The 14,292-nt window shown below is 31.0% G+C and overlaps 3 protein-coding genes across 4 annotated transcripts; 1 reads left to right on the top strand and 2 right to left on the bottom strand.

The window, feature by feature from the left end:
• Window positions 1–1,990: 1,990 nt before the first annotated feature.
• Window positions 1,991–3,545, top strand: LOC137832740 (uncharacterized). The gene has a single exon (XM_068641066.2). The coding sequence runs from the start codon at window positions 2,417–2,419 to the stop codon at window positions 3,377–3,379; it is 963 nt and encodes a 320-aa protein (XP_068497167.2). The 5' UTR covers window positions 1,991–2,416; the 3' UTR covers window positions 3,380–3,545.
• A 2,434-nt stretch (window positions 3,546–5,979) lies between these two features.
• Window positions 5,980–8,421, bottom strand: LOC137832741 (PPR superfamily protein). 2 transcript variants are annotated; one of them, XM_068641067.2, is made up of 3 exons: window positions 6,490–8,421; window positions 6,268–6,353; window positions 5,980–6,170 (listed from the first exon to the last, which is right to left on the bottom strand). In XM_068641067.2, exon 1 carries the CDS (start codon window positions 8,388–8,390, stop codon window positions 6,567–6,569), a length of 1,824 nt encoding a protein of 607 aa, XP_068497168.1. In that variant the 5' UTR covers window positions 8,391–8,421; the 3' UTR covers window positions 5,980–6,170; window positions 6,268–6,353; window positions 6,490–6,566. The 2 variants fall into 2 exon arrangements, with proteins under 2 accessions (XP_068497168.1, XP_090159161.1); XM_090303035.1 differs by lacking the exon at window positions 5,980–6,170 and having other exon boundaries at window positions 6,198–6,353.
• Window positions 8,422–8,866: 445 nt separating this feature from the next.
• LOC137832742 (anthocyanidin 3-O-glucosyltransferase 7) lies at window positions 8,867–10,626 on the bottom strand. The gene has a single exon (XM_068641068.2). It carries the CDS (start codon window positions 10,465–10,467, stop codon window positions 9,100–9,102), a length of 1,368 nt encoding a protein of 455 aa, XP_068497169.1. The 5' UTR covers window positions 10,468–10,626; the 3' UTR covers window positions 8,867–9,099.
• Between the last annotated feature and the right edge of the window lie 3,666 nt (window positions 10,627–14,292).

Here is a 14,292-nt window from a genome sequence, read left to right on the forward strand (position 1 = left end):
ATTTATAAATAAAATTGAATGATTTAATTATTATGTCCTTAAAATATCATAAAAGCTATGTAATCATTAAATTATAAACCATCTTATAAAAATAGAATGAAAATATTTATTAAAAAAAATGTTATTTTAATATAGAAAATATCTTTCAAATATGATTCAAGTTATTAAGAATATGAATGCCACTTTATTAATTACATAAAAAGATAATTGTCTATTTTAAGATTAAATTTTAATATCATTAATTTTTTTTCTATCATGGATATTTCTCCAAGTTACTAAGTTAGAAGCTAATCACTTTACAATAATGTGATTATCCTAAATTAATGATTTTTCACACACACACACATTCTTTTATGTAAGTGTATTTTTTCTATATATGAGTTCGTAAATCATGTACACGTCATTTAAAAAAGACCATGAAAAAGATAAGTGTATTTTTTTTCTATAAATGAACCATTCGGTCCTTTATATAAAGTTGTTTTTTTTATATTTTCAAACTTTAATTTTTAATTTTCATAGTATTTAAGTTTTATTTATATTGTAAAATAAGATAAAATAAATGTGTGTCACTTTATAAAAAAATATCGTAAATGATTTTTATTTATCTAAAAACTTATAAAGAGTATCTATCATTTTGTTAATGTATATTTTGAAACTACAATAAGTCTAACTCTCATCTAACATCAGAGTTAAGAATTTCTTCTTACTTTTACTAAAATGTTAAATTTTTTGTCGTAAAAACCATGAAAGTTATTTTGTCATAGAAAAGTATAAATTAATAATTATCAGCACATTGATTTATCATCAAATTGTTTTAAAAGGAATTTGATTATCAGATGTGGTTCATGATTATTTATGTTTTTATAGATAAATATTAATTATCCACTTGGTGCATAGAATAATAATAAAATACTTTCTACTTTATTTATATTTTAATTTATAAAAAGGCAAGTTTGTACCAATAATTATTAATCATATTAACTTATCATCAACATTGTTGTCTAATTGTTTATTTACAGAAAAACTTAAAATACATAGTAAGCATTCACTTAGTGGGTAGAACACTGATAAAAAAATATATTTTACATATTTTTAATTCATAAAAAAATAAAGGAAAATTATTTTCCCATAAGAAATATAAATTAATATCTTATCAAGTAAATCAATTTATTAACTGCATTGATGCATACTTATTATTTTTTTACAGAAAATTAAAATAAAGATATGATACTCCAATCTAGAAGAGGAAAATCTACCAAAATCAAAGAACAAATAACTTTATTATTTTGCCTTAGAGAGTGAAACTGAAATATAAAGACATTAATTTAGTACAAGATATAAATGTATTTGTACAGCAATGTTAATTTGAATCCGTAAAAAAAAATTCCATCAAAACAAATTTTTTTATCACTACGAGTATTAATAAAAAAAAACTTTAATCACATTGAAATTCAATATATTATTTTTTATTAAAACTTTAGACAATTTTTTACTATAAAATTAAATATTTAATTACAATAATAATCTTAAAAATCTCAATCTTAACCTCAAATTTAACATAATTTCTTATATGTCATATCATTCAAATACAAACAAAATTATGTAAATTTAATCAATTTAATCACTCTTAATTAAAGAAAAAAATTAAGAAAAATGCATAGGAATTTTGGAAGAGGGAATAACTTTATTTAAAATTAATTTTTGTAAACTATCTGTTTCAGTATTTAGTGTGTTCTTTTGTTCATTTTAAATGGACAGTCCAATTCTTAAAAGTGAGTTTTTATTATTATAAAAGGGAGGCGAAAGAATTTATTAGCACTAATAATCGTCATCATTGCTATTTATTATTATTATTAATAATTATGAATTACTATCAACAACGGTCTTAATGTTGATCTCTGTGTGATGAAGTGGATAGGATCGTAATTACACATTTTTGAAGTGTGTGAAGCTATGAAAGTGAGAAAATGTGAATTATAAAGTTGATTAAAAGAAAGAAAAGAAAAAAAGTAGAAGTGGTAACGGTACGGAAAAATGGATGTCTGAAATAGTCGGAGTAATTGTGATTGTTCACACATCTATTTCTTCGGTAACCGGTCAGATCCAAAATCTGAATTCATACATACATAACTGCATTACTTCATCGCTCTCTGGGCTTACAAGAGTGACGCCACTTCTCCTTCTACCCTTGTAACGCCACCCAACGTTCTTCTTCCATTTCCATTTCCACACACCTTTTCGCTTTCGTTTTGCTTCTATTCCCAATCCCAATCCAAATCCAAATCCCTAGTTTTTGTTTTTTTTTATATTTTCGTTCCCTTTCTCTGATTGGGATTGGATTGCATCATCCCTTTGACGCTAAGATTGGGTGTGGTGTCAAAATCGGGTAGCTTCACCCAACCCAACCCAGACGCAGATGCAGACTCTGGGTTTGTTGGTGGCTCCTGTTCTTGGATTTTACCACAGGTTCCTCCGATTTTTTATCCGCTTCATTCTCCTCATGTTCATGGATTTCCCTTCCACATTCAACTTCCTCACCCAACTCACTGAACTCGGTTGCGGGTTTCTCCTACTAGGCTACGTTTCGCGAATCTTCAACATCCTCGGACTCCTATTGATCTTCCTATTCGGGTTACGCTTTCTGCGGTCTCCGATCATCTCCAATGAGGAGAAACCGCGGAGAGAGGAGAACTTGAAGGAGGAAACGGAAAATAGTAATAGCAATAATAATAATAATAATAATAGTGGTGGTAGTGGTAGTGGGTCGAGGGAGGAGAGTTTGGAGGACGAGTTGTTCGACGTAGTGTCCCTGAGGAGGATGGTCAAGGCGGAGCGCCAGCGGCTCAATGCGGCGTGCGCGGAGATTGAGCAGGAGAGGGGGGCGGCGGCCTCCGCGGCCGAGGAGGCGATGGCGATGATCCTGCGGTTGCAGAGCGAGAAGAGCGCCGTGGAAATTCAGGCGAAGCAGTTCCGGAGGGTGGTGGAGCAGAAACAGGAGTACGATCTTGAAGTGATCGAGTCGCTACAGTGGACGGTGGAGCAGGTGGAGTCGCAGAAGAACCTTCTGGAACGCCAGTTAGGGGTTTTGAGGGAGAGGCTCAGAGACTTCATCAATGATCGCGAGATTCAGCAGCGGCTCCAAGAACAGCAACAGGAACAAGAACATGAACAACATGAACAAGGCACAGCCAGTGATGTGGATGTGGATGTTGATGTTGACGTTGATCTTGATCTTGATGTTGGTCAAGTAGATAACGATCGTGATGAGGATGCCGATAGTGGTAGCGGCGGGTTCTTGAATTTCTCTGTTGAATATAATGATTTAGATGCGGCCTCTTCGCAAAATCTCTCTCCCCCTCATACACCACAGCACTTGTAAGTCACATGATGCACATGGACATGGTTGTTCAATGAAAAAGTGCCTTTTTTGCCTTTCAAATGTAAATTTTCATTTATATATTTCTTTGCTGTTTGTTTTATCCACATGTTTCGTTAACAGTGTTGATGAAATAGCTACACAGGAATATAGGTTCAAAGTTGGTTCAGGTTTGGTGTACTAATTGTGTGTGTGTGTTTGTGACTGAGTGAATTTCATGATGCACAAGTATCTGTCCAAATTGGTGGTTTTGTTGCATTCCTTTACCTTCTGGATTGTTATTTTTTATCTGGTTTGCTGGAAAATATTTTTGTTAGAAACCTCACAATAGAAAAATGTAGAAGTTGCCATTTTGATTGAGTGAGTGTAGTAGAGTTAGGTATCTGATGAATGAGGAAGCAAACAACCCAGTGAAGTGGTCCTAGAGATTGGTTGAATCATATGGGCCAAGTGGTGTTTGTCGGGTAATGTCACAAGCGGATTTAGGACAAGGATTCTACTTTTTTGTTCTTTACATCTTTAGGATATTCAGAACCAGAAGTTCTGGCATTTAGTGATGACATGGAAATCTTACAGCCATTTCAACTTCAGGCTTTAAGATACTAAACATTAGTTGTAAGAAGATAGCAAATATCAGAAGTTAAAAAGTGTTGTAGAAATCAAATGAGTTTTTACCCTTTCAAATTTTGATCAAGCGCTCGTCCTTTCTGAATGTATTTTCTTATTGTGCCTCCCTTTGAGTGGAAGAAACAGTTTTCTATTATTTGGTTTGAAGAAATGTGTGTAAAAGAAATATGTCAAATAGAGGAACAAAAACAAGTATCTTCTTCATTCTTGATTCTTGACTTCATATTTCATATCTGGTTTCTTGTTTATAAGCTAAAATGAAGAAATTCGTGAAAGTGTCTCCTTAATTAAATAATGTAAACAAAGTTAGTCCTTGGAACTAACATAACTCATAAAATGATTAATTAAAAGTCCTTAAATATAAAAAAATGTTATCCAATTCAATTAGAGTGAAAGTTGATTTTTTTTTTTTAATTTTTCGAGAATTATGAGATGATACAACGGTTATAACCAGTCATTTTCAATTTAGTCTTTAAAATTCACTATTTACTCTGACCTTCTTCATTCATGAAAGTATTATTTGAAATTTCAATCAAATCTTACATTGCTTATAAATTACATCACTGTCTTATTTTTCATATTTTTTTTCTATCCTTTATAACTTACATTAACTTTCATACTATTTATCTTTATATCAAGTTTACTATTTAAAATTTAAATACTTACAGCATCAAAATACTTTATTAAATATGTTTTCAATTATCATAAGTTTAAAAATAACTTCTAAAAATGGTATACATATTAATCATATATAAGTTAAGTTAACAACTTGATTTAAATAAAAGATTTGGTTTGAAATCTTATCAGTGATGTCCTTGAATTTAGCTAATAATTATTAATATATGTAATTATTTATAAATTAGTTTAATAGTTGTGATCAAATACATGCCTTGCAAAAACTATTTTAACAATAAATCATATATTTTCATTCACTTTGATATGTTTATTTGGGAAAAAAGAATTAAAACATCAACAATACAAAAAAAATGTATTTCAAATTCAACATTTAACTTTGAGACTAGAGGTCAACATGATATATAGAGTAAGATTGTAAAGCTTTGCTAATAAACTAAAATAGAAACAAAATAAAATACACTCTCATGTTACTATGTGAACATAATATTAATATATATATATATATATATATATATTTTATTTTTATTTTATTTTTATTTTTATTTTTTATTTTTATTTTTTTTTTAATGGAAAAACAAAAATTGAGTAAAGCTTTTATGATTAGGAACTTTTTAATAATTATGTTAAATATGAATTTTATCATTTACCTTTTTATCAAAACCTCACTCACGAGAAATACAAGTAATTGGTTCCATTTAATCTCTTTTCTCTTTTTTAGCTAATCCAGGCTCCGAAATACATCTAATATATTTTTCAAGATATAACTAAATGTTAGTTTTAAGATTATATACTTATAAATACTCAACTTATCTAAAATTTTGATAAACAAATTTTTTATCTTATAATCAACAAGTAAATTTATAAACTTCGCATTTTATAAAGAATTTAAGAAGAAGAAATATATAAAACACCAATTTCTTTGTGAAAGTTAACTCAGAATTTTTTTATTAAACATTTTTTTTTCATTTTAAAACTGAAGTGTTACTATTAAATTTTTCATTAATAATATTAGTGCCAATTAAATGGAAACTTATCCTCTTAAGTCGTGTATAGTGTTTTTTTATTAGTTATTAAAAATGAAGAAATTCGAAATCTGTTTCTAGAATTACAAGTAGTCCGTTACGTTAGTTATTGATTATTTGTGTTTGGACTTATCAGGAAAGAAAAAGTAAGACAAAAAAAAGTCTATTAAACTTATAATTTTGATTAATTAAGTATGGATTAAAATGAATATGGTATATATATATATATATTTAATTTTATTATAAATTGACGTGTATCCATATTTTTTAGATATTATTATAAATTTGTTAAATTTTACGGTGTAAATTGACGTGTATCCCTACACAACGATGTAATATTTTTCTATGAAAAGTGATATATTTATAACTTACATCAGTTTACAATCCTATTTTTTCTGTCTAAAACTTTCATCAGTCGAAAATAATCTTTCTTCATATCATTGTGAAAGTATCCTTACAGTTCTTTTCTATCTTAAAGTTGCCTTAATCTTGTCTGAGTTATACACTTTCTGCAAAATAATATTAGTAAGGTAAGATGACAGAAAATTGAAGGAGCATGACGGATATATCATACATGGTATGTTAGGAAGCACCAAATAAGCTTACCAGAATACAATAAACACCCTCAAGAGAATAAGGGTAATAAGCCTGTAACGTCTTGGAGTACTGTGAGTAAACTTTTCTAGAGAATCCTATAGAATAAAGACATTATTATGTCAGACATGTGACCTTGCATTGTTCCTTTAAACAAATCCACCTGGTAGACTTGTTAGCACGTACGTTTTTCACAAAAAATAAAGCTGATATTTGTTAAGAATATACACTAACCAATGCACAATGTCTTGGTATCCATAATCATATGAATTTCTTTTCCACTCTTGTATAAAGCTGCGCATTCTGCCATGCTAGAAACTCTCATCTCCAGCCTCAATGCGGCTGAACCCGTAGCATTTCATCAACCTTTGTAGTTTCATGGCTTTCCTCACTTGTTCTGTATCAAGCCAATGACCATGTTCGGCATAGATCATATTCAGCAATGTGTAATTACCAGTGTTATTTGGTTCTGATCTAATAAGATGTGGAGCTAGCATTTCTGCTATGTCCAATCTGCCGTGAAGCTTGCAAGCCGATACTAGAGAGCTCCATACTCTTGCACTTGGTTTCATGGGCATTGTCCTCAGTATTTCCAAAGCATCTTCAAGCTTGCCTGATCTTCCAAGAAGATCAACTAGGCATGCATAATGCTCAATAGTTAACGGAATTTTACAATCTGCATTTACTTGCTTGAATATCTGTTGTCCCTCAGCTACAAGACCAGCATGATTACAAGCAGATAAAACTGCAAGGATGGTGATTGCATCAGGTTTCACTCCTCTCTCCCTCATTTCATAAAAAAGTTGTAAAGCTTGTTTACCACATCCGTGAAGGCCATAGGCATTGATCAAACTACTCCACGTAACAGAATCTCTGTTCCACATTTCTAGGAATATCTTACGAGAACCATCTAAACAACCACACTTGGCATACATGTTTATAAGTGCATTTCCCACAGAGATGCTAAAACTAAATCCACATTTAAAGACATGGCCATGGAGTCCACAACCACACTTTAGTGAAGATATATTTGTGCAGGCAGAGATCACTGCCAACAAAGTTACATGGTTTGGTTCAGTTTCCTCACTTCTCATCTTATTGAAAAGCTCTAATGCTCTGTGGCTATCCCCTCTTCGAGAATAGCTCCCTATGACTGAACTCCATAACACCACATCTCTACAACAAGACCCTTCAAAAATTAGCTCGGCAAGGTGCAGTGATTCTCCACAATGACAATACATATTTATAAGTGCTGATGAGAAAGTAGAACATGATTCAAACCCACGACGAAATGCATAACCGTGAATCTCCTTCCCATGCTTAAGAAAGCCTGGCGCGGCACAAGCTTGTAACAGAGCAATTGATGTCACTCTGTTTGGAAAAACTCCCTCGGCCTGCATTGCTCGAAAGCATGCAAAAGCCCCATCATAATCTTGGTTAGCAATGCATCCAGATATCATAGCAGTCCAAGAAACCTCATTTTTCACCTCCATCCCATCAAACACACGTAAAGCCATCAAATAATCATCACACCTAAAATAAAAATCCAGAAAAGCTGTTGACAGAAACACTGAATGTCCTATCCTCTCATCAACAACAACAAGAGCATGAATCTGTCTCCCTATCCTCCTTGAACCAATTTTCCTCCCACACACGGATACCACACTAGCTAGCAACTCAGGCTTAGGAACAAGACCATGAAAGTACACATCTTTCAACACTTCCAAAGCTTCTTCGAAACACCCATTTTGCAAATAACAATTAATCAAGGAGTTCCAGGTGATGGGGTCTCTGTGAGAGCTTGTGTCAAACACTTGCCGTGCTGATTCAACATCTGAAAACTTTGCATACATGGTGATGATAGAATTGGACACAACTGCTTCAGAGTGATAGGCTGTCTTGAGAGCGAAGCAATGAAGCTGTGTGGCAAAAGCATGAGATTGGGCAGAGGAGCTTGCCCTGATGACTGAAGGAAGAAGAAAGGGAATGGAAGAGTGGGCGGAGAAATGGAGTTGAGTGAAAAGTTGAAGTATTTGATAATAAAGACCCTTTGAGAGGAACGTTTTGATCTGGTTGGAAGGGGAAGAACATGTGGGGGCCACAGTGGTGAAAAGGCGTGGGGTGAAGAAGAACATGCAGGGCAGAGGATTCTCCAAATTCAGACTCACACACACTGCACTCCTACTTCACTGTTCTATATAAAATAGTATTTATAAAATATTTTATTATGAATAATACATAATTATTAGGAAAACTAGTGTTCTCCTAGTGAACTAGTGAAGTATTAATACTAATTAAACCGGATCACAATCTAAAATATAATTAAGATTCATTTAAGAAATACACAAAAAAAAACTTTAAAAACCAACAACTGTCCAAATCATTTGTAAACCAATAATTAAACCTTGGATCACTTGATAAAGAAATAAAAGCAATTAGCATTAGTGTCCAGAAATGTATCAGTATTTGTAAATCAACTCTTATGTGTTTGCGAATCTTAGCAAGTTTTAATTAGTAAAAAATAGCACCTATAGAGAATGCATGTGTTCATAACTTTATCTGAAATTTTGAACAAAAGTAAGATGCAAAAAGAGAAGCTAAATAACTGAAATTTTAAGAAAAAGGCTTAAAAGACAACATTCATTGCTGAAATTCAAGTTTCCTTCTACTTTGAATGGTGGGCATCCCCATCCAACTTTCTCCATTGTTTTATTTCTGATAAACTCTCCCACCAATGAAAGATGAGACATTTATCTTATTATTCAGCTAAAAAAAAAAGAAACAAAATGTGAAAATAAAATTACAATGACTTGCATGCTGAGTGCTACAACCAGTGGCCATGAACTAAGATCTAGAAACCAGTTCCAGCAAAGTGTTGAAATCTTGTGCTGCACTCCCTTGTGGACCGGCTGCATCTAGCACTGTCCTTTTCATTTTCACAACCTTTTCCTTCATCCTCTTCCCCTCTTCCTGCACCAGAATCAGCCTCAAGCATTTCACCAACCCATCTTTGGTGAACACCCCACCTTCCACTCTCACACCAATCTCCCAAATATCCTCAATCATCCTCGCATTTAACCCCTGGTTCCCAAAGAAAGGCCTCACTATCATAGGCACTCCATTGCATATGCTCTCAGACACTGAGTTAGAACCACAGTGAGTCACAAACACTCCCACAGAACCATGTCCCAAAACCTGAGTCTGAGGAGCCCAAGCTACAACTTTCCCACTTCCACTTGTCCTCTCAAGAAACCCACTTGGCAGAAGACCCATGAGATGCTCCTTAAGAGACCACAAAAAGGGAAAACCACTTTCTTCCAGTGCTTCTGCCACTGCCACAATCTCATGTGGAGATGGTATCACCACTGTCCCAAAGCCAAGATATGCCACTGACCCACCCTTCTGCTTGTCCAACCATGACAAGCACCCAGTTTCATCTGTGTCTGATGGAGGCAAGGGTGGCAGAGGCAGTGAAAGAGAGACAAAACCAGCATAAAGAAAATTCTTAAACTTTGACCTCATGTCATTAACCAACAACGGTGGGTCTAGTTCCTCGTAAAAATTCACAACCACTGCCTCAGCTTGAGGCAACACACTTCCAAATGATGCTAATGTCTTTGAAAACAGTGTCTCCTCTTCACCGACACCGATGATCGTATCTTCTGGCAAGTCTTCAACTCGCATCATAGACAGTCCAGGAACCAAATTCAAAGGGGTGTCTCCTGCTGCAGAGTTATACCTGCTGCGTATTAAATCAGTGTAAAAATGTGCAGAGAGTGAGTATGACCAAGGAGGCCAAACTAAAACCAATGGAACGTTCAAGCGCTGAGCCACAGTGAGAGAAGGTGCCACAAGAGCATCAGATATGATACAAGTAACTCTCTCTTTTGTGTAAGCCACTGCCATGTCTACGCCATCTAGCAAGTTCTGAGGACAAGCCTGAAGAAAAAGGTTGACTCGCTCAACTGGGTGGTCACCCGGGACATGACCCTCTGGGACTCCATCGCTTACACTGTAGAACTTGATGGTGTCAGGGATCTGGGGCTTTGAGATCAGAAGAGTTTTGTTGGATTGGTGAGTGCCTATGAATGAGAATTGCAAGTTGGGAGCAGCATTAGCTAGCTTCAGCACCAGGTTTAAGAGAGAAGTAGAGTGCCTTGCAAAGGGGAAATTAAACACTGCAACATGTTTCTTCCCTTCTGAATTTTCCATAATTTGGTGTGTTTTGAGCTCAGAGGAATGAGAACAATGGAATTTTGTTGGGTTATCTATTATATAGATCTGTGAACACTTCAATATATTCTCCCTTGCTCATCACACTTTCCATGAAAAAATGAAAAATGTTTTATTGACACTTCGGCCATTAACACAGACTTGACACCGCTTGTGTGACATTAATTGACGTTGTAGATGTGATATTTGATGAGGATGTGACACTGATTCTATATTATAATATATGATCCGTAGCACATGCAAAACTGGTTAACTATGTGTCTGTAAGGGGTTACTTATGTGACGCACGCAAAACTGGTAACCCGTGTGTGTAAGTGATTACTTATGTGACGTTCATGTCGACTCACTCTTCATGAAAAAAAATTCATTTTTTTTAATAAGAACCATATATTACATCGGTTAGATGACTTAACCGGTGTAATAACCCTACCAGCACTACCCAGCCATATGTTCCTCCACAAATACTGGCACACGCAAAACTGGTTACCCGTGTGTCTGTAAGTGGTTACTTATGTGACGTTTATGGTCACTCACCCTTCATGAAAAAAAATTATTTTTTTAATAAAAACCATATATTACATCGGTTAGATGGCTTAACCGATGTAAAAATCATATATTACATCGGTTAGATGACTGAACCGATGTAGGTTTCTCCACATATAGTAACGCACACTAAACTGGTTACCCGTGTATCTGTAAGTGGTTACCTATGTGACGTTTATGGTCACCCACTCTTCATGAAAAAAAATCAATTTTTTTAATAAAAATCATATATTACATCAGTTAGATGGCTTAACCGATGTAGGTTTCTCCACATATACTGACACACAACAACTGGTTACCGGTGTGTCTGTAAGTGGTTACCTATGTGAAGTTTATGACTCACTTTTTATGAAAAAATTCAATTTTTTTTAATATGGGTCATATATTACATCGGTTAGATGACTTAGCCGATGTAATATGAGTTATTCTAAGTAAAAAAAAAATAAAAAAATATATATATTACACTGATTGTTTCTAAGAACTGATGTAATATATTTTTTTCTACCCTATTTTGAAGCTCACGCCACTCATTTGCGCGCAATGTCACACTGTCACGTCATTACCACATCTACCGCGTGAAATGTGTGTTAGTGGTAGAGGATAAAAAAAAAATGCTTTCCATTCATTTTTATTTTATTTTTATATAAAAATGTTAAAAAGTATAAATCCCTTAGCAAAGACACTTTCTTCTAACAACTTTTCTAGGCTAGAGTGCGTACGCTGCAATTTAAGAACATTATTAGCGATGTAAGAAAAAACAGTTGAGAAGTTATGGGAGTCAGAGATTGTAGACAATATTAATAACAATAAGTAAATTAATGAACGATTAAAAACGCATCATAAAAGTGGATATAAAAAATAAAATAAAAATTAAAAAAAAATTAAAAAATGTATACAATATTATTTTCGGATTATCCTACGCATTGGAGTTAGTAAAAATTAATTATAAATTCAAGTTAATTAGTATTACTTACGTACTCAAACCAATAGATAATTCGGACTAAAATTGATGAAAATTATCTAAATTTAGTGATTTTTTTAATAATATTAATAATACTAATAATACTAAAATTATTAATAAGAATATAAATAGTATTACTAATATTATTAATATAAATAATGTTAATATTATTTATAAATAATAAAAGCATTATTAATAATATAATAAATATTAATAATATTTATATTATTAATGATATTGATAATATAAATAGTATTAATAATATCAATAGTATTAATCATTATTAATATTAGTGATAATAATAATATTAATAGTATTTATAATATTAATAATAAGAAATATAATAATAAAATTATAATTGTGAGAATCAAATTTATCTGGTGATTAAAATTTATTGTGAGTTTATTTTTAACATTAATAATAATATAAAAGTAAAAGAAATAAAAATAAAATAAAATATACAAAATTATCTATGTTTTTTAAGAAAATTTCTGTATCGAAAGTAATATTATCATAATTTAATAGTATTAGGACAAAATTTTATTAAAAAATTAAATAAATAACAGTAAAATTAACCTTTTTAAAATTAAAATCAATTTATATGTAAGTTTGTTTATGACAAAAATTATTATAATTTCCACAAAATTTACTTTTTAATATTTGATAAACTAATTTTAATATATTAAAAATTAATTTTATATTTTTAATTTGTGTTACCTCATTACTTTTAAAATTACTACTAATTAATTAATAGAGTAAATTGCTTCAAAGAATTGGGAACCAGAATGTTGTTTAACATTAAAAAACTAAATTATATAATTTAAAATAACATGTTTAAATTTGTTACTTTTTGAATAATCTGAAAATTTTGAATAGGAGAGACATTATTGAAAAATGCATTTTATAAATATAAAGTAGTGGAAGTTGTACCTTCAAACTATAGTACGAAAAAAATAAATGAGATGACCCATTTATGTATGTTATAGGTTTTATGTAATTAATTCATGGCCCCTCCTGCACCTACTTTTTAGTTTTTTAAGCTACTCTTTTATTTATTTTAATAAATAAGATGTTAAGACTCATTTTTTTTTAGTTTCCCATTGTTTGTTTTTTTTATGTATAGAAATAGAATGGAACATCATATTCAATTTTGAATCAGATATATTAATTTATTTTTGCAATTTAAGTTACCGAAAAATTACTTTAAATTTAAAGGAATAAAATAATTATGTTTAAATTGCGAAGAAATTAAAAAAAAAAATATTAACCAAATTTAGAGATCGAAAATAATTATTCACTATATTAATTAAATTAGATACTAAAAAATTATTCATATTCTAAAGTGGTTTCTGTTATAAAAAACAATTTATAAAATATTTTTAAATTTGTATCTAAATTAGCTACCTAAGTTTTCGCGATTAATATTTTAAATTCTAGATTAGTTCCTAAAAGACTAATAGATACTAATTTAGAATATAAAACAGTAAGTAGTTAAAACCTTGATAGTTAATGATTAAATATCAATTTAGAAACTATTTTATAAATTTTTATGTATGTTTTTGTCTATGTATTATAATAAGAAATCATTTTTTTTCTCATTCAAACTTTAGACCATCGAAGTATCTGTAGTGTGAAAATGATTAAAATGTATTATTTGCGTATAAAATCGATTTAATTTGAAGTTCCACTTTATCAATCTATTAAAAATAACTATAGAATATCAATCTACAATTAAAAACAACATTAATTTTTTAAAAAAAATAATTTTTTAGTCAAATACAAAAAGTAATTTCGTATTATAATTTATTATGCATTGAATTTGATTTTAATAAGAAATAAATGAGAAATAATATATAATAGACAATTTGTTTAAAATTACATTGGAAATATAAGAATTTATTATTTTTATTAACTTAAGTGAACCTTAAACCACTATTATATAGGAAAATGATGAGAAATATACAAAATATACGTGAATTTTGGACAACAAAAAATTAATATAAACTCTACACTTTCTAGGAACGAAAAAGTTAGTTCATATAATTTATGACAATAACTATATATTTTGTAGACATTAGGATTAAATTAAGATATTACTAATATTATGTAGTGCTACTCAGAAGAATTAAGTTTTTTTTTTTAGAAAATATAAGTATTTTAGGTTCAGTACCTTTTTTATTTATTTTCATCCCTCTCTTTTATTTTCATTGTCAACAACTTTCTCAGTAGTAATGAAATCATGATATGTAATGTTACTAAAATTGTCAAATTAATAATGTTGATGTCATAAAAAATATCAC

The sequence above is a fragment of the Phaseolus vulgaris genome, chromosome 6, assembly GCF_051622355.1.
Source record: "Phaseolus vulgaris cultivar YP4 chromosome 6, ASM5162235v1, whole genome shotgun sequence".
Classification (NCBI taxonomy): Eukaryota; Viridiplantae; Streptophyta; class Magnoliopsida; order Fabales; family Fabaceae; genus Phaseolus; species Phaseolus vulgaris.